Genomic DNA, 17426 nt, shown 5'->3' with positions numbered 1-17426 from the left:
TCTTTTTAAACGGGGTTTTACTTAACGTAGAAAACCGCTTTGGTTCGTAGAATATTTTCCGTTTAGACAGGTTTTGCTGTATTACACGATGTAAGAATTGAATGTTAAATAGGTAAAAACGGTAGCAAAATGTTTCAAAATATAAAAAATAAACTGGTTTGGAAGCTGGAAATGATAATTATATTATTTTTTAAAATAGTTTTTTGTACTTATATAATTTTCTTTTATTTATTTATTTTTTATTTTTGTTTTGTATAATTTAAGATTTTAAAATTATTTACAAACAATTAATTTATTAATTAACAGTTTTTACAGAAAACTTAATTGATAAATTTGATATATAAATGCATTAAGAAGTAAAGAAAAAAACATTTTGAATAAAATACAGTAAAATCTGTGTAAACCGCGACCTGCATTTTCATCTAATAGGTTTTTTACTGTATTATTTTTTAGCTTAATGCTGAGAGATAATACCTGTGTAAACCGGAATCATATAGTACTAAAGTTTTTCCGTTTATGCAGGTTTCTGTTTTATTCAAGTTCCGGCTTAGACAGGTTCTACTGTATTTTATTCAAAATTTTATCCTGCTTTACTTAATACATTTATGTATTTAATTTATTAATTAATTTTTCTGTAAACAAAACTTAAATATTGAAAATACTATCATCGTATCGGATAATGATAATTTTTAACATAAATTGTATGATGTTTTAGTGTAAAATATGAAAATTATATTTAACATATATTAAAAAACGAGATAAATATTGAAAGTACATGTACATGTACTGTACAAAATAATAATAATAATAATTTTGTCGTGAGAGACTGAACAATAATGCAATTATTATTAGACTTTCAAAGAAATTTTCAACTACTGTACTGTTTGCATGACATCTTTAACGTAAATTATAATTTCCTAGAATTATGTGAAATTTGAATTGCTATTTATTTTAAGTAATTCTATATTAATTCATAATACATATTCAGTGAAACTTGTTTATAATGGAAACCTACCAAACAGGAAAAAATTCTGAAAATTCCGACTTACACAGGGTTTATTGCAGTGCAATTCCGGCTTACACAGGGTTTAGTGCATATATTCAGTGCATATATGAGAAATACTCAAGAGAAATTAGGAAAGTGTCGTTTTTTATGGGTTATCAGTGACAGGAATGTTTTGAATGACTACTAACCTTCTATCACAGTAAACAGCATGTGAAAAAATGCTTTCCTGAAGTATTAAATGCATCTTTCTAGTGTAAGAAATGGGGCCAAGGTATTAAGAGAAGGAAATGAAAAATTGGTGATTTTTAACGTATAAGATCCGACTTAATCCTAAATCTGGGTCACGGTTATCTTCAGTTATCTGCGATTAATCGTAATTTATATTTTATTAACCGATTGAATAAGGTTTATTTTTTAATGAAAAGAAAAATATTAAACCTTTCAACTTAAAATTAAACAGGCACTTAATAAAATTTAAGGAAACAAATAGTTTTTATTATGACGAAGGAAATTTGGAATTCAGCCAATGATATCAGGAAAAACAAGTGGATTAATTAATTCTAGCATGTAATTAATTTAATGGAAAAGATCGTAAATATTACTTAGAATTGTTATATTTATATCTGTTTCAGTATTAAGTAGTTTTATCCACTCGGCCACTGTTAGTCCAAAATTATAATTGTAAAAGTGATGTATATACGTACTGTACAGTGCGTACCTTATATCGTCGACCATGAGACGATTTGTATGTCTTTTTGTATTGATGCAATACTGTATTCTATATACTGTAAAATTCTCGTCAAAAACCTCCCAAAAATAAAACAATTAAATAAAGAAATTGGCTTATATTGGTATAATTGTTTATCTTTAAGCTTTGCTCACTCGAAAACTTTCCTGCGGTGTCCATGCTGCTTACAGAATTTATTTATAATTTACAACAATCAAGTTAAATTAAAATCGATGAGTGAATCTGCTAATGGAAATTTGAATTTAGCCATGGTTAATGAAGTTTAGTAAGCGAATTTATTAAACGATACAATTAAAACTTCATCACTTTTACAGAGTTGGATTAGAATGTTATTGTCAGCCATTTTGTTTTAATAAGCAAATGCTTATTATAGCCAAACCTCTGAACCACGGCCACTGAAGGAAACATAAGAAATAGTCGTTGTTTACAGGTGGCCGTTATTAGAGATTCGAATGTACTGTACATACTTAAGGAGGAAATCGAAAGTTAGATAAATCATCGAACAATCACGCTATATGAACATTAAAGCAAACCTAATAAATCTAAATAGACAAACCTCCATTTTCCTAGTTTTTACTCCATGTTTATATATAGAAAGTGTCCTGTACAGAATAGTATTGAATATAAGATACATGGTCAGTGGCGTAGCGTAGTGGGGGCGGCAGGGGCGCCCCGCCCGGGAGGCAATTTTAGGGGTCGGCAAAATTTCAGAATAAATAATAATAATATCTTGTAAAAATTTGAACCATTTCATTTCATATTTTTGTCGCACCTAGGATTCGGACCGATTGAAATAAGCACAGAATTTTTCATTACTTATTCTGTGACGAAACTGAATTTTAATCTTTTAAATTGAGATATCTAAATAAGGGTGAGGCAAAATTTTCCTCCGTCCCGGGCGGCTGACACCCACGCTACGCCACTGTACATGGTCCTACTATGACCTAGTTAAGAAGGCCATAATAGGACCAAATACATCTGATTGCTGCATTAGAGTTGTGAAAAAATTAAACGTTTTCGAGAAAGTGTACATTAGGCCATATTTGGAAATCGTGTTCCTTTATAAAGACTAAACATACACTATCATAATTAACACAAATTACGATTAAAGTAAACCTTTATTTCTTGATAATCGAATACAAAATAATCGTGATTTCTAAAATAAATTTAGTTATAAACAACAAAATGAACTAAACAGCAATCAACTTTGTTTAAAAAAAGCAATAAAAAGCAATGCCTAGGTGCAATTTTGAATCATATATCATTTGAAAAATCACGTGACTTTTGGTCTACGGAAGTCACATGATTTTTTAGTTGCGGTAAGCTTTTCATATCCGGTCTCGAGAAGAACGGACAGTCGGACGGACGACAGTAGGAATGTATTGTACTGTACAGGTCTGCAATTTGAAAATTACTGTCCGATTAAAATTTACTCCATCCATCTCTCGCTGTAAATATTATAATTAAATATATTTTAAAAAATCTCGAGAGGGTTAGGACTTAATGAAGATTTTATTTGTTATTAACATTTACACTTTCTCATAAAACTTATCCCTACCGTCAAAATTAAGCGTTTTGTCATTTTGTAGTAATTAAAAATATAGAAAGATTTTATAACAGAATCTGACGGATGGCGTCTCATACAATTTTATTTATTTTGCTTAATAATATAAAAGTTTTTTAAAATAAAAACTCACAACAGCGGGGAAAGTTACGCAACTCTCGTTACTGGATTTTTTTCGATATTCAATGTTCAGGATGTCTTTAATAATAGGCCTATATTGAACACTTTTTTCGACTTCCTACCTCCTTTTTTTTAAGAAGTTTGCTTCAACTGGAACACTTTGTCAGTCAATGAGTTTACGAAGTTAATATTGGTTTATATACAACGATTTTAGATTTTATCCCTCTTTTATTAAAATACAGGGTGATCATAGTAAAGAAGTAGTGATAGATGTTCTGTATAAAAAAACTACTGAGAATATCTGAACTAAATTTGGTATACCTTTTCGATTTTCGGATGAAAAACGTTATTTTAAAATTTAACCGCTAGGGCGAAATTTGTCGCTGCCGTCTTCTTAGTGTGCATATGTTTACGTTTTCTAACCAATTTCGGGGATAAAGAGTCACAAAACGTTTTTCGTAGTTTTGTGACTTTTCAGGTGAACAGTTTATCATGATCACCTTTCTCTTAAGATGGTGCATCTTCACGTGTCTGCTTAAACGATTTGTTTTTTAATTTCCGAAATTCGTTAGAAAATCTACAGTACAAGTACTTAACATGCAAATTAAGGAAACAACAGCTATTTCTTTCTACAGAGAGCTCTGAACACCTACTTCTAAATGATAATCACTCTCTATATTTTGAATAATGAAAACATAAAATGATTAGAATAAATAATTAATGAAATAATTAATAGTTTATGAGAAGAGGTGGTAATATTTAAAAACACGTTACATAATGCCAGGCCCTCAACCTTACGTCCACCAGTGGCAGAGTGGATTGGACCACTGAACATGGATCGTGGGTTTGCTCCTCGCCAACGGGCTGGCCAGGTGGTTTTCTTCACTAAATAGGGGATAATTTCCAGTAGAAAGTCCTTCAGGAAGAAAGATTGCCCACGTGTCGCATTGCAGTAAAGAAATAAACTAAACTCAATTCTTGGTAACAAAATGATTTATTTATTTTTTTTTTGAAGTGTTGTATGGAGATGCATACTGTTTGTCACTGTTTTGTACGTAACTGTATGCACACATAGTTTATAAAATAACGTAATGTTTCCCCGTACTGTGTATTATTTTAAAGTACGGATAAGAGAGTTGTTGATCGAGGATGTCCATTACATAATTTGGGGAGAAGACAGAAAGATGGAATAGTCGAAAGGTATAAAAAATAACTACGTGCAATTGTAGACGAACTCTCTTCTGAAAAAAATTAATGATTTTCCCGAGAATATTAAGTTTAACCTTGATTTTACAGCCTGAAGAATAGTCGATGAACTGTTCTATTGCAAAATAAAATGTAAAAACCAAGGCCATGCTTAAAGTATACTTGTGTTGACTGAAATAAATATATTTTTATCAACAACTTAAGCTGAAATAAATTTAAATTCATAATCTCAATATTTATTGGAATATTTCAAATACAAACCAGAAATTTCTAAACAAAATTAATCTTTAAATGTAATCTACAAAAACCCCCAAAAATACAAGAGTAAAAATTAACATTATTTAATTGCGATGCTTCAACATGGCGATGGCAAATCTGGCCAGATAAGAATATTTTGGTGATGGAGATGTGACATTTCTGCTCAAGAGTTCTGTACATTCATCGCTCGTTGGATCATAAGAGGAACAGAAATTGTGTGTCATGACCATTCCCATCATATCCGAAGCCTTCCGTACTGTAGGGAAAGCATCCCTTCCGCAGGATTTATCCACTTGCTCGTAAAAACAATCATAGAACTGCATGAAGTAACTACAAACAGAAATTGCATTAATAAATAACTTTGATTATTTCTTAATTTGATGGAATACAAAGAGAATTTACTGACCAACAACCAGCAGGAATTCGAGATTCCACATCATCTCCCATAAATTGATTTATAATATTTGGCAAATCTTTCATACACACCCGATGAGTGTTCTTCACTGCATCAGATAAGCAAGGTGCAATTTTCAGAAATTCTAAATAAATATAAATTTAATCGAAATGTAATTAATGTAAATTAAAATAAATATGATAATAAATTTAATATTAAAGAATTAAACTTGAAAGTGTAATTTGTTTAATTTCACGATTAAAGTCAAATGTTTGAACAATGGCAACTGTCGAGAACATAAAAAAAATAGACGTTGTTAGGAGTGGCCGTTATTTGGAGGTTGGACTGTATTATTACTGTTTTAAGTCTAGAGTAAATTTTGCAATAGAAAGTTTAGAAAATATCACTATAAATATTTTTTAAAACAGTACAAAAATTTTAAATATTTAAATTTATTTTATTATTCGGATTTCAGCGTTATTTAACGTTGCAATTGCATCTTATAATTGTTATTAAACACGTAAGTTATAAAATAACTGATTTATAACTGAATATAATGTACTGTACGTGTACATAAACTCAGATGTTAATCTCATAGAACATGTACAGTACCTTACAAGTAATTACGTAAGTTAAATCTTTTATATGAAGACATATAGGCCTAACAGGGAAAATATGGCAATTGGTAAAAAAAAAATGATCCCCAAGATTTTTACATTTTTGGATTCAGGGGACTTTGAAAAGTCGAAAAATGCGAACAAATTGGGGGTGTTTTTTTACATGTATGGATGTTAATGTTCGTGTGTGCGGGAAACATGATTTTGTTCACCCGCTTTGAAGTTTAATAACTCTTTAATAATATAATATATAAATACTTTTTATATTATTAGTCACTATAAAATGACAAAATGCTAAATCTTACGGTAAAAATGAGTTATAATATAAAAAAAAGTGTAAATGCTAATAACGAGTAAAATCTCCATTAAGTCCGTCCATGCTTGAGATATGACACGTGATCCTTCTATATCTCGCCACTTCGTTTACCTTTTACCGCCAAACTTTAATAGCACCAATGCCCCTTATGTACAACCCTCCCTGAAAAATTTCAGAAATTTTCGTCAAAAGGTACAGGAGTTATTAAGCTTGAAAGTGGGTGAACAAAATCGTGCCCTCCTCACATACACACACTAACATAGGGCCGGTTCTGATAGGTGTGCAGTGCGTGCGTGCACGCAGGCGGCCAAATTATTAAAACGGTAGATAGTGCATTTTAAAATATAAAATTCAAATACAATTTATTATTATTTTAATCTAGCGGTCGGCGACGAAACAGATTGATGTTTGCATGACAATTGATGATATAAAGTTAGGTTAGCTGTGCAGCTAATGGATATAAGTAACGCTGAAGCATGCTAAGTGTTTTGCATCAGAAAATTGCGATCAGGTGATGAGGGATTCATCCGTTGAACTAGAGAAAAATTCATCAGTGGGAATTCCATAACCACTGCGATTATTTCTTGTTTTAAATTACGTAAAAAGTTTGCAAACTCCAAGCTGTATTTATGTTAACATCTTATGATTAAGTTTAAGGTTAAACTTACGTAACTCACTGTGAATAGTTGCATTTAATAACATAGATACAAGACTTTACGTTTATACTTAATTTTCATTGTAAACTATATGAAACTATCCTAAAAAATACCAGTAGGATTTCATGAATTGGGGTAGATTATGAATTTACTCGCGATCAGCATTGATAGGTGCGGCCAAATGTCTGTAGCACGTAGGCGGATAACAGTCCAAAAATGGCCTTGCACTAACATCCATACATACGGGAATTATCCCCTAATTTTCCTGCATTTCTCGACGTTTCAAGGTTCCCAGAGTACAAAAAATTTAAAAATATGGAGGAGAGGTAATTTCTTGAACGATCTCCAAACTTTCCCTCTGTTATTTATAACATCAGGGAAAGTAATAACATCAGTGAATATTTTTATAATTATTTATTTATGAAGTATGATAAACGGAATATTTTTTTATTATTATTTTATCGAGTTGAAAATAAAAGATATTGGAATTAATCCCTCTTTTCTCCTAAAATTAAAAAAAAAAAACTTATTTTATACTCTTTTAAAAGTAATACTTATAAAAAAATATATTCGCCTAGAGTTAAATAAGCGGAAAAGCATTTAGATTTCAATGGAGAAAACAAGTTTCGATTTGTTTCAAGGCAAAATAAAATAATAAAAAATTGTAAACAATGACATTGAAGAAAGAATTGCATTCGTTGTTGCCAGTACAATTCCTTTATGAAATGAGCTTTCAAATATATTGAGTTAACTCTTATACTTGAGGGATTCTGTGCTGGATATTTCGAAACTTGAACCCAAAACTATTTAGTTTTACTTTCCTCGCTGTTATATATAACAGAGGGAAAGTATGGCGATCAGTCAAAATTAACGAACCCGAAGAATTTTACATTTTTGGACTCAGGGAACCTTGAAACGTCCAGAAATGCAAAAAATCGGTGGTGTTTTCTACATATATAGATGTTAATGTTTGTGGCTGTGTAGGGGCACGATTTTGTTCAACCACTTTCAAGCTTAATAACTCTTTCCTCGAAAATTTTCGAAATTTTGCAAGATTTGTGTATTAGGGAAATTAATGCTATTAAATTTTGGTGGTTAAATGTCGAGGTGATGAGAAGATAGAGAGGAGTTCATGTATCATATCTCGTATAGGGCCGGACTTAATGAAGATTTTACTCGTTATTAGCATTTACAATTTTTTTTTATAAAATCCTCATCCTTATTATTAAGCTTCTTGCCATTTTATAATAATTAATAATGTTAAAAGATTTCGTTGCTGGATTCTAAATTAATAGTATCAACACTTGCATTATAATTAATGACATTAATAAGAAGACCTAGGTTTCAGTTCGGACCTCAGAAATTTTTAGGAGATGGTTTATCTCAGATGTCTCGTCCTTCAAGATCCGACTGCCCATTGTGGACCTGGCCGAATCCGCACGAGTAGAAGCCCTCTAATACCCACAGAAATGAAAGAGCATTTTTACTACGTCCACGCTCTTCCTTATGTACTTAAAATTTTATTATTTTATACGTGAATTTATATATCAAGTTGTAAATTCTAGTTTGCTCGGATGTAAATCCTGCACTGCGTAGTGTTAAAGCTAAGAATAAAACACCGACCTTTCTGAAATTGACTTCCTTTATCACACCATTCTTTGGTTATTAAATCACAATGATCTGCCGCCAAACCGTATATCATGGAGTGAATATCAGCAACGCATCTTTCCATATATTCGTTTAAGCAGTCGTAACTCTTATTTATCATACTGTAAATATCCATTAATAAAAAGAATTAATTTGTAGAGAACCATTAATTAATAGATATTATAATTTACTTACTCGCATCTCTTATCTAAAGCTTTCTGGTCGACTGGTATCAAATTTCTGCTGGCTGCTACCATTGTCGGCATGAAACAATTATTTAATTGTTCCGTGTGACAATCTTTCTGGTAAGTAGGTACCAGCACTAAAAGATAATATATATGTANTTAATTAATAGATATTATAATTTACTTACTCGCATCTCTTATCTAAAGCTTTCTGGTCGACTGGTATCAAATTTCTGCTGGCTGCTACCATTGTCGGCATGAAACAATTATTTAATTGTTCCGTGTGACAATCTTTCTGGTAAGTAGGTACCAGCACTAAAAGATAATATATATGTATTTATTTATTTATTTATGTACTATATTGAAGAATAAAGAGTAAATTCGATAGATTTTTAATTAACTTACCCACTGATAAACAAAGCAAAATCGGAAGGATGATCTTCATGGTTGTGTAAGTTATCGACAAGGTTTCCTTCTATCCACAAGCAGTCTGAAGGTAAACTTGTCTTTATCTACTTTATATTATACAAGTTAATTATTTATGCGTTCTTACTTTTTTTTTTTTTTAAGTGATGTTTGTGAAACGATTAAATTTATTTGAAATTGTAATTGACGCAAACCTGTGACTCAATTGTCTCCTATACAGTAAAACCTGTTTAAATCGGAATCCCACTTTACTGAATATATGTATATATATATTTCTGATTTGGCAAGTTTTCTTTTTAAACGGGGTTTTACTTAACGTAGAAAACCGCTTTGGTTCGTAGAATATTTTCCGTTTAGACAGGTTTTGCTGTATTACACGATGTAAGAATTGAATGTTAAATAGGTAAAAACGGTAGCAAAATGTTTCAAAATATAAAAAATAAACTGGTTTGGAAGCTGGAAATGATAATTATATTATTTTTTAAAATAGTTTTTTGTACTTATATAATTTTCTTTTATTTATTTATTTTTTATTTTTGTTTTGTATAATTTAAGATTTTAAAATTATTTACAAACAATTAATTTATTAATTAACAGTTTTTACAGAAAACTTAATTGATAAATTTGATATATAAATGCATTAAGAAGTAAAGAAAAAAACATTTTGAATAAAATACAGTAAAATCTGTGTAAACCGCGACCTGCATTTTCATCTAATAGGTTTTTTACTGTATTATTTTTTAGCTTAATGCTGAGAGATAATACCTGTGTAAACCGGAATCATATAGTACTAAAGTTTTTCCGTTTATGCAGGTTTCTGTTTTATTCAAGTTCCGGCTTAGACAGGTTCTACTGTATTTTATTCAAAATTTTATCCTGCTTTACTTAATACATTTATGTATTTAATTTATTAATTAATTTTTCTGTAAACAAAACTTAAATATTGAAAATACTATCATCGTATCGGATAATGATAATTTTTAACATAAATTGTATGATGTTTTAGTGTAAAATATGAAAATTATATTTAACATATATTAAAAAACGAGATAAATATTGAAAGTACATGTACATGTACTGTACAAAATAATAATAATAATAATTTTGTCGTGAGAGACTGAACAATAATGCAATTATTATTAGACTTTCAAAGAAATTTTCAACTACTGTACTGTTTGCATGACATCTTTAACGTAAATTATAATTTCCTAGAATTATGTGAAATTTGAATTGCTATTTATTTTAAGTAATTCTATATTAATTCATAATACATATTCAGTGAAACTTGTTTATAATGGAAACCTACCAAACAGGAAAAAATTCTGAAAATTCCGACTTACACAGGGTTTATTGCAGTGCAATTCCGGCTTACACAGGGTTTATTGCAGTGCAATTCCGGCTTACACAGGGTTTAGTGCAGTGCAATTCCGGCTTACACAGGGTTTAGTGCATATATTCAGTGCATATATGAGAAATACTCAAGAGAAATTAGGAAAGTGTCGTTTTTTATGGGTTATCAGTGACAGGAATGTTTTGAATGACTACTAACCTTCTATCACAGTAAACAGCATGTGAAAAAATGCTTTCCTGAAGTATTAAATGCATCTTTCTAGTGTAAGAAATGGGGCCAAGGTATTAAGAGAAGGAAATGAAAAATTGGTGATTTTTAACGTATAAGATCCGACTTAATCCTAAATCTGGGTCACGGTTATCTTCAGTTATCTGCGATTAATCGTAATTTATATTTTATTAACCGATTGAATAAGGTTTATTTTTTAATGAAAAGAAAAATATTAAACCTTTCAACTTAAAATTAAACAGGCACTTAATAAAATTTAAGGAAACAAATAGTTTTTATTATGACGAAGGAAATTTGGAATTCAGCCAATGATATCAGGAAAAACAAGTGGATTAATTAATTCTAGCATGTAATTAATTTAATGGAAAAGATCGTAAATATTACTTAGAATTGTTATATTTATATCTGTTTCAGTATTAAGTAGTTTTATCCACTCGGCCACTGTTAGTCCAAAATTATAATTGTAAAAGTGATGTATATACGTACTGTACAGTGCGTACCTTATATCGTCGACCATGAGACGATTTGTATGTCTTTTTGTATTGATGCAATACTGTATTCTATATACTGTAAAATTCTCGTCAAAAACCTCCCAAAAATAAAACAATTAAATAAAGAAATTGGCTTATATTGGTATAATTGTTTATCTTTAAGCTTTGCTCACTCGAAAACTTTCCTGCGGTGTCCATGCTGCTTACAGAATTTATTTATAATTTACAACAATCAAGTTAAATTAAAATCGATGAGTGAATCTGCTAATGGAAATTTGAATTTAGCCATGGTTAATGAAGTTTAGTAAGCGAATTTATTAAACGATACAATTAAAACTTCATCACTTTTACAGAGTTGGATGGTATTCTCAGTCATTTTGTTTTAGTAAGCAAATGTTTATTATAGCCAAACCTCTGAACCACGGCAACTGAAGGGAACATAAGAAATAGTCGTTGTTTACAGGTGGCCGAGATTGGAATGTACTGTACATACTTAAGGAGGAAATCGAAAGTCAGATAAATCATCGAACAATCACGCTATATGAACATTAAAGCAAACCTAATAAATCTAAATAGACAAACCTCCATTTTCCTAGTTTTTACTCTATGTTTATAGCCTATATAGAAAGTGTCCTGTACAGAATAGTATTGAATATAAGATATTTGGTCTTATTATGGCCTAGTTAAGTAGGCCATAATAGGACCATCTGATTGATGCATTAGCGTTGTGAAAAATAAAACGTTCTCGAGAAAGTGTATATTAGCCCATATTTGGAAATCATGTTCCTTTATGAAGACTACACATACAATATCGTAATTAACACAAATTACGATCAAAATAAACCTATATTTTTTGAGAATCGAAAACAAAATAATCGTAATTCGTAAAATCAATTTACTTATAAACAATAAAACAATAAAATGAAATAAACAACTATTAACTGGTTAAAAAACAATAGAAAACAATACCCGTCTGCAATTTTGAATAATAATTCAGTTGAAAAAATTACATGACTTCCGGTCTAAACCGGAAGTTCGTAGACAGTTAGTCGGAACCTCCGACCTCTAAGCTTTCCATATTCGGTGTCGATATTTTACTATCTAACGCCGTTCTCGAGAAGAACGGATAGTCGGACGGACGACAGTAGGAATGTACAGGTCTGCTATTTGAAAATTGCGACCTAATTAAAATTTACTCCATCCGACTCTCTCTGTAAATCTTATAATTAAATATATTTAAAAATAATAATAAAGTGCATAATGCAAAATTTCGTCACAACAGTAGATTAATAATGATGTTTAAGAGTACTCAGTTTAGAATTTTATAGGAAAACTTGAAGATTAAATTAAATTAAAGACAAAAATATGAAGATTAAGACAAAATTTTTATTACTTACCTGTTTTAAATTGTATAAATAAGGAAATTAAGAAGAAAATAGGCTACAGTTGTTATATAGTCAATTGTACGTTTCTATACGTACAATTGTATTATAACAATACGTACAATTGACTGTATAACAGTGAGAGGAAAATGTATACATTTATTTATATCTATTCAATATATATATATATATATATTTATATGATACACCTTAAAATCGTCGTGACACTTTTTTCCATCACCAAAGCAAAAGAAATTTGAAATGACGGTACCAAAAATCGACGAAACGTCACAAAATTTTTGAACATGTGAGCGAAGAGAATGAGGTATCATGAGGGGGAGGATTGAGTCGCCATTTTAATGTAATATTTACTAGTTTACTTAAAAATAACTATTAGTAATTTCGAATTTTATAAATATTTAACGTGCGAATTATTAAAAATACTTCATTCTGTGCGAATGAATTTACAGTTTTTATGCCTGAAATCACATGATGCACAATAAAAAAATTTTTAAATATGAGATTAATTTATTTGATTTTTAATATTATTTTAATAACTTTATGCAAATTCATCATCATATTTTTATTTTATCGTCATAAGGAAATATGTACGTCTAATAATAAACGTGTCCTTGTAATATTTTTGTGCCAGTAGATACGAATAATGTTTTATTTAATTATTAATTATTAAATTTTTCAATTGATTTAATAAATCAAATCAATTATTTAAATAAAAAATTAATAAAATTATGACTTTTTATTTAAATATTTTAAATTATTCGCATTATTAGTAAATTTCATCTCGTGGCCAGCACGTGGTAAAATTTCGCGTGCTGGTCACGTGGAATTTTTTTGGGGTTCTCGTATATAACATTTGAATAGGGCCGATTAATTTCAAATGTAGAGGCCTTTACATTTGGAAAATCGCCAAACTTTCTACACTCTCATGGATTCCTCGATCTTTTATGGACTCCTTTTGTTTTGTTAATACATTTGATAATAATATTTGTGATTATTAATTAATAAATTCGATGTGCCAGTATTAATCCACTCGCATAAAAAAGATCTACTTAATATGCAAATTCACACCTGAAAATTGTCATATACATAGTCACACCGTTTTCGATCGACCTCTGACTCATTTTCGACCCCTACAAATGCTTTATTAACCCTTAAGGGGATCGATATTCACCACTTTGGGAACTCCTGCTATAGAGGATGATTTCTTTTTATTAAAAAAAACCTTTAAAAAATCCCGGCAATGCGGATTTTTGCAAACTCAGACCACCTCAATCCTCTATTTGCCCGATTCTACTGTGTGTCTTGGATGTGGATCTTTAAAACTACCCTACAACGTTCGAGCCTCCATACAAAAAGTAGTTCATTAACATAAAAGCTTTAAATCTCTACATTTATTACATTAATGGGCTACTTTTAATTTAGATTTGACGCGTTACGCACCTATTAGAGGGGGCCTAACTTACATTAGAACGTTCAAACTTACATTTATCTTTCTACAGTACCTTTGTGGAGGTAGCCACTAAGCGCTGTGAATGAAGAGCCAACTATTATGTATACAATATACTGTACAGTACATGTGTATAAAAGTACGTTTGTCACGTACAAATAATCTTCCGGTGTTTATTTGAATTTTTAAAATTAATTTATAAAGGTAAGGGGGATCGTATTATACGGATATTCCTTAAAAATAATTAGAAAATAAGCAGGAAAAGATCGTTAGATTCCCCTCGTTGAGTATTTTCGAATTATTTTTAAGGAATTAAGGTTATTTTATTAAGTAATTACTTGGAAAATATCGCTGAACTCAAATATAATAATAATAACTAAGACATACATTTCAATTAAAATACATTATATAGCGTGGCATTTCCTTGTATACAAAAGCCAGTTTATTTTAAATGACGTACAGCACGTCATTAACATTCAAGGATACTACAAAGTATGTTTGAAAGTAAAATTATTATTTTAATAATAAAAACTTCAAATAAATTGTTATTAAGTGTTTTTATTTAAGGGCCTTTACTAGGGCTGTACTAAACCAAAATTTTGTTAAATATATCGAGCAGTACATCGAGATTCGTTATATCGAAGTCTGTACTCTCTTTGCCACTAGATCGGGAGGGTGCATAACTTAAGTGTTATTTCGAGCCGCATTAGCTTAAATCGCCTTTAAGTAGACCGCTTAAAAGTACTTTTATAGGCATTAAATATATATTTGTACGTAAAATAACAATACGAAAAACAATATTAAACTCAAATGCATCACATAGATTTAAATTATAATAACGATAATACATTTATTATGATATTTGAGTGAAGGGTATTAACCTAATTAAGCTGTGACTTGTGTTGTTCACCTTTTCTACGTTATACTATTTGTTAATTTTGCATAAAAAGTAAAACAAACTGTTAATATTCTGGAGTAACAATGACAAATTAACCTATTTTTTACATTATATACCCAAAAATTAAATATATAAATAGTTTTTGGCGAATTTATTTACATTAATTTAATCTTACGAGAAAGCTGAAAGTGTTTGACACATTTCTTAATCTTACGACGAGTAGCTTTTACATATTACATTGATCTCTTACATTAACTATAATAAAACCGGATGTCCTTACTTTCTAAATAATAATTACCATAAAAAATATAAGTGTAATATTAATTTAATGATATCAGATTTAAATATTATGAAAATAACCACAAATTCCTTGAATTTATTCTTATTACAAAGTTTCGAAAAGCTTTTATTTTTGTCTAAGCAACACGCAACGCATAATTATATTTTTTAAGAAAAATTTGACCTCATAATATCACGTGACCCGAAGAAAAATAGACGTCAGAAACGCATAAAAATGGAGAGACAGTTGCCTTGAGCCATCCAGTATTTGTCCGAATTCAAAAAAGAAAAGTCGAAAGTAACAATGAAGACTCTTTGCTTTCTTCTAGCATTTCTGTCAACCCGTAAGTACTTTGCAAATTCCAAATTTTCAATTAATTTTTAAAATATCGCCTTCATTTCCGCAGTTTTGCTGGCGAGCGGGCAGCAGGAATGCCACACTTCTCATTTGGACACGTGTATAGCTCCCATGCTCCTGAATGCCAGGAAAGAATTGGTACCCAGAAATGCCAAAGAATTGGAAAAGAGATGCGAGTACGTATGGATATACAAGATTTTTTTTAAATTAAAATTAAAATTTTAAAATAAAATAAAATAAAAATTTTCTAGGCAAAAGAATAAAATGTGGAATTGTGTGGATAATTATATGGAAAAATGTGTTGCCGACGTTCATCACATGATGATGAATTTGGTGTTGGACGATAGTCGCATGGTAATGGATGAATGGTGTGAAAGTGGAAGCGATTTCCAACGTGGTAAGTAAATAATTAATGTATCGGATTGAATACTTTCTGATTTTCACGTGCCCTCATTTTTATCAAATATTATTAAATATATTATTAAATATTAAATAGTACGAAAAGTCACGTTTTCTGTTTATTTAGCGTTTGTTCTAACTCAACCTGCATCTTTATTGGAAAAATTTCAAATTGCAGATCTATACATTCCCACTGCTGGTCTTCTGTGTAGACCATCCGTCTTTCTATCGTCTTTCCTTCGTTAATCTTGTTAGATACATAAAAATCGCGACAAGATATGAAAAGCTTAGGGCCAAAAGAATTGGCTTTCCATATCTGAATCGCGATTTTCATCTATCTAACTCCGTTCTCGAGATTAACGAAGTTCAGACAGACAGTAGAACTGTATAGGTCTACAATTTCATAACTTCAGCCCAATAAAAGTGTAAGTTGCATTAGATCAATCTAAATAGGATTTTTAAAAGTAATAATACTTGCATTATGTATGGAATATGGTTTTCTATGGCCAACAAAATTTAACCATTTTAAAACAATTCGCATTTATCTATTGCTTGTTAACTAATTAAATATCAGAGAAATATTGATTATTTCGTTTTATAATCTAGCAGAAGTTTTCCTTAGTTAGTTATTAATATTTTAGATTATCTGAAAATTGCAAGTTGTCTATCGGATGCAACCAAGAATGCTAATCGTCAATGTTTGAGGAACGTAGAAAATATCATCTATCAAATCACGGGAGACGACATTGAAGCTAGAATACCTTCCGGATGTTGGTAAGTGTAGAGATAATATTGTTACGCTATCTTAACATTGACACGTGCTTGATTTTCAATTCTTCTTACAGTTGTTTCAACAAATTCTACAATTGTTTCTACGAGCAAGTAGAAAAATCGTGTGGAAGAGAATCTTTCCCAATTGTTAACAAATTGACACGTATGATGGGCATGCATTGCGCTCGTAATTTTTGCTCTTCCTACGATCCTTCCAGTGATGTGTGTTCAGACGTATTGGCTAGAAATGCCACTGCTTCTGAAAAGAATTCCTATCTTAGTAGATTTATGATCACTATGATGAAACATGGCAATTAATTTGCTAAAATAAATTATTATTTTTTTCCTATTTTATAACCTTTATAATTACTACAAGATTTAATTTTCAAATATTGATGTATGATGTATACGTTTATTAATAATAAAAGTCGTTTTTAATTGTTATTTGTGGCATATGTTCTTGTATGAAGCAGACTAAGTGTAGGTCTGAGATTTATAAAAGTTATCGTAATTTAAAGTGATTAATGGCAAAGTTTTTAGCTGAAATGATACATAAAACACTAAAAAGTTCAAAATTTCTTGTAAAATTTTCATCTGTCAAGGATTTTAAGAGGAATATTTTTAAAGTTTACCATAATGGGCTTGAAAAATTATCTCT

General features: G+C 30.1%; 2 protein-coding genes across 4 annotated transcripts; one reads left to right on the top strand and one right to left on the bottom strand.

Moving 5' to 3' along the window:
* Positions 1-4876: 4876 nt before the first annotated feature.
* On the bottom strand, positions 4877-9364 carry LOC111612944. 2 transcript variants are annotated; one of them, XM_023354232.1, is made up of 5 exons: positions 9123-9364; positions 8906-9032; positions 8509-8654; positions 5309-5441; positions 4882-5232 (listed from the first exon to the last, which is right to left on the bottom strand). In XM_023354232.1, the coding sequence occupies exons 1-5, from the start codon at positions 9160-9162 to the stop codon at positions 4986-4988; spliced, it is 693 nt and encodes a 230-aa protein (XP_023210000.1). In that variant the 5' UTR covers positions 9163-9364; the 3' UTR covers positions 4882-4985. The 2 variants fall into 2 exon arrangements, with proteins under 2 accessions (XP_023210001.1, XP_023210000.1); XM_023354233.1 differs by lacking the exons at positions 8906-9032; positions 9123-9364 and adding an exon at positions 8728-8872 and having other exon boundaries at positions 4877-5232.
* Positions 9365-14140: 4776 nt separating this feature from the next.
* Positions 14141-17194, top strand: LOC111612946. 2 transcript variants are annotated; one of them, XM_023354235.1, is made up of 6 exons: positions 14141-14267; positions 15414-15584; positions 15648-15774; positions 15850-15995; positions 16639-16771; positions 16843-17194. In XM_023354235.1, exons 2-6 carry the CDS (start codon positions 15545-15547, stop codon positions 17084-17086), a joined length of 690 nt encoding a protein of 229 aa, XP_023210003.1. In that variant the 5' UTR covers positions 14141-14267; positions 15414-15544; the 3' UTR covers positions 17087-17194. The 2 variants fall into 2 exon arrangements, with proteins under 2 accessions (XP_023210003.1, XP_023210004.1); XM_023354236.1 differs by lacking the exon at positions 14141-14267 and having other exon boundaries at positions 15381-15584.
* The last annotated feature ends 232 nt before the right edge of the window (positions 17195-17426 follow it).

This window comes from Centruroides sculpturatus, unplaced genomic scaffold (assembly GCF_000671375.1).
Source record: "Centruroides sculpturatus isolate CEXI.00-Female unplaced genomic scaffold, Cexi_2.0 scaffold1611, whole genome shotgun sequence".
Lineage (NCBI taxonomy): Eukaryota > Metazoa > Arthropoda > Arachnida > Scorpiones > Buthidae > Centruroides > Centruroides sculpturatus.
This window is presented reverse-complemented; position numbering and strand designations above follow the sequence as displayed.

Bases quoted from the DNA above. Each gene is read 5' to 3' on its own strand.
- LOC111612944 (XM_023354232.1), bottom strand. From the start codon at position 9,162: ATGAAGATCATCCTTCCGATTTTGCTTTGTTTATCAGTGG. The intron at 5,442-8,508 runs GTCGGTGTTTTA...ATATTTATTTAG, and splicing joins AGGAAGTCAATTTCAGAAAG to AATTTCTGAAAATTGCACCT. The intron at 5,233-5,308 runs GTCAGTAAATTC...TTCTGTTTGTAG, and splicing joins CGAATTCCTGCTGGTTGTTG to TTACTTCATGCAGTTCTATG.
- LOC111612946 (XM_023354235.1), top strand. From the start codon at position 15,545: ATGAAGACTCTTTGCTTTCTTCTAGCATTTCTGTCAACCC. The intron at 15,585-15,647 runs GTAAGTACTTTG...TCATTTCCGCAG, and splicing joins TCTAGCATTTCTGTCAACCC to TTTTGCTGGCGAGCGGGCAG. The intron at 16,772-16,842 runs GTAAGTGTAGAG...TTCTTCTTACAG, and splicing joins AGAATACCTTCCGGATGTTG to TTGTTTCAACAAATTCTACA.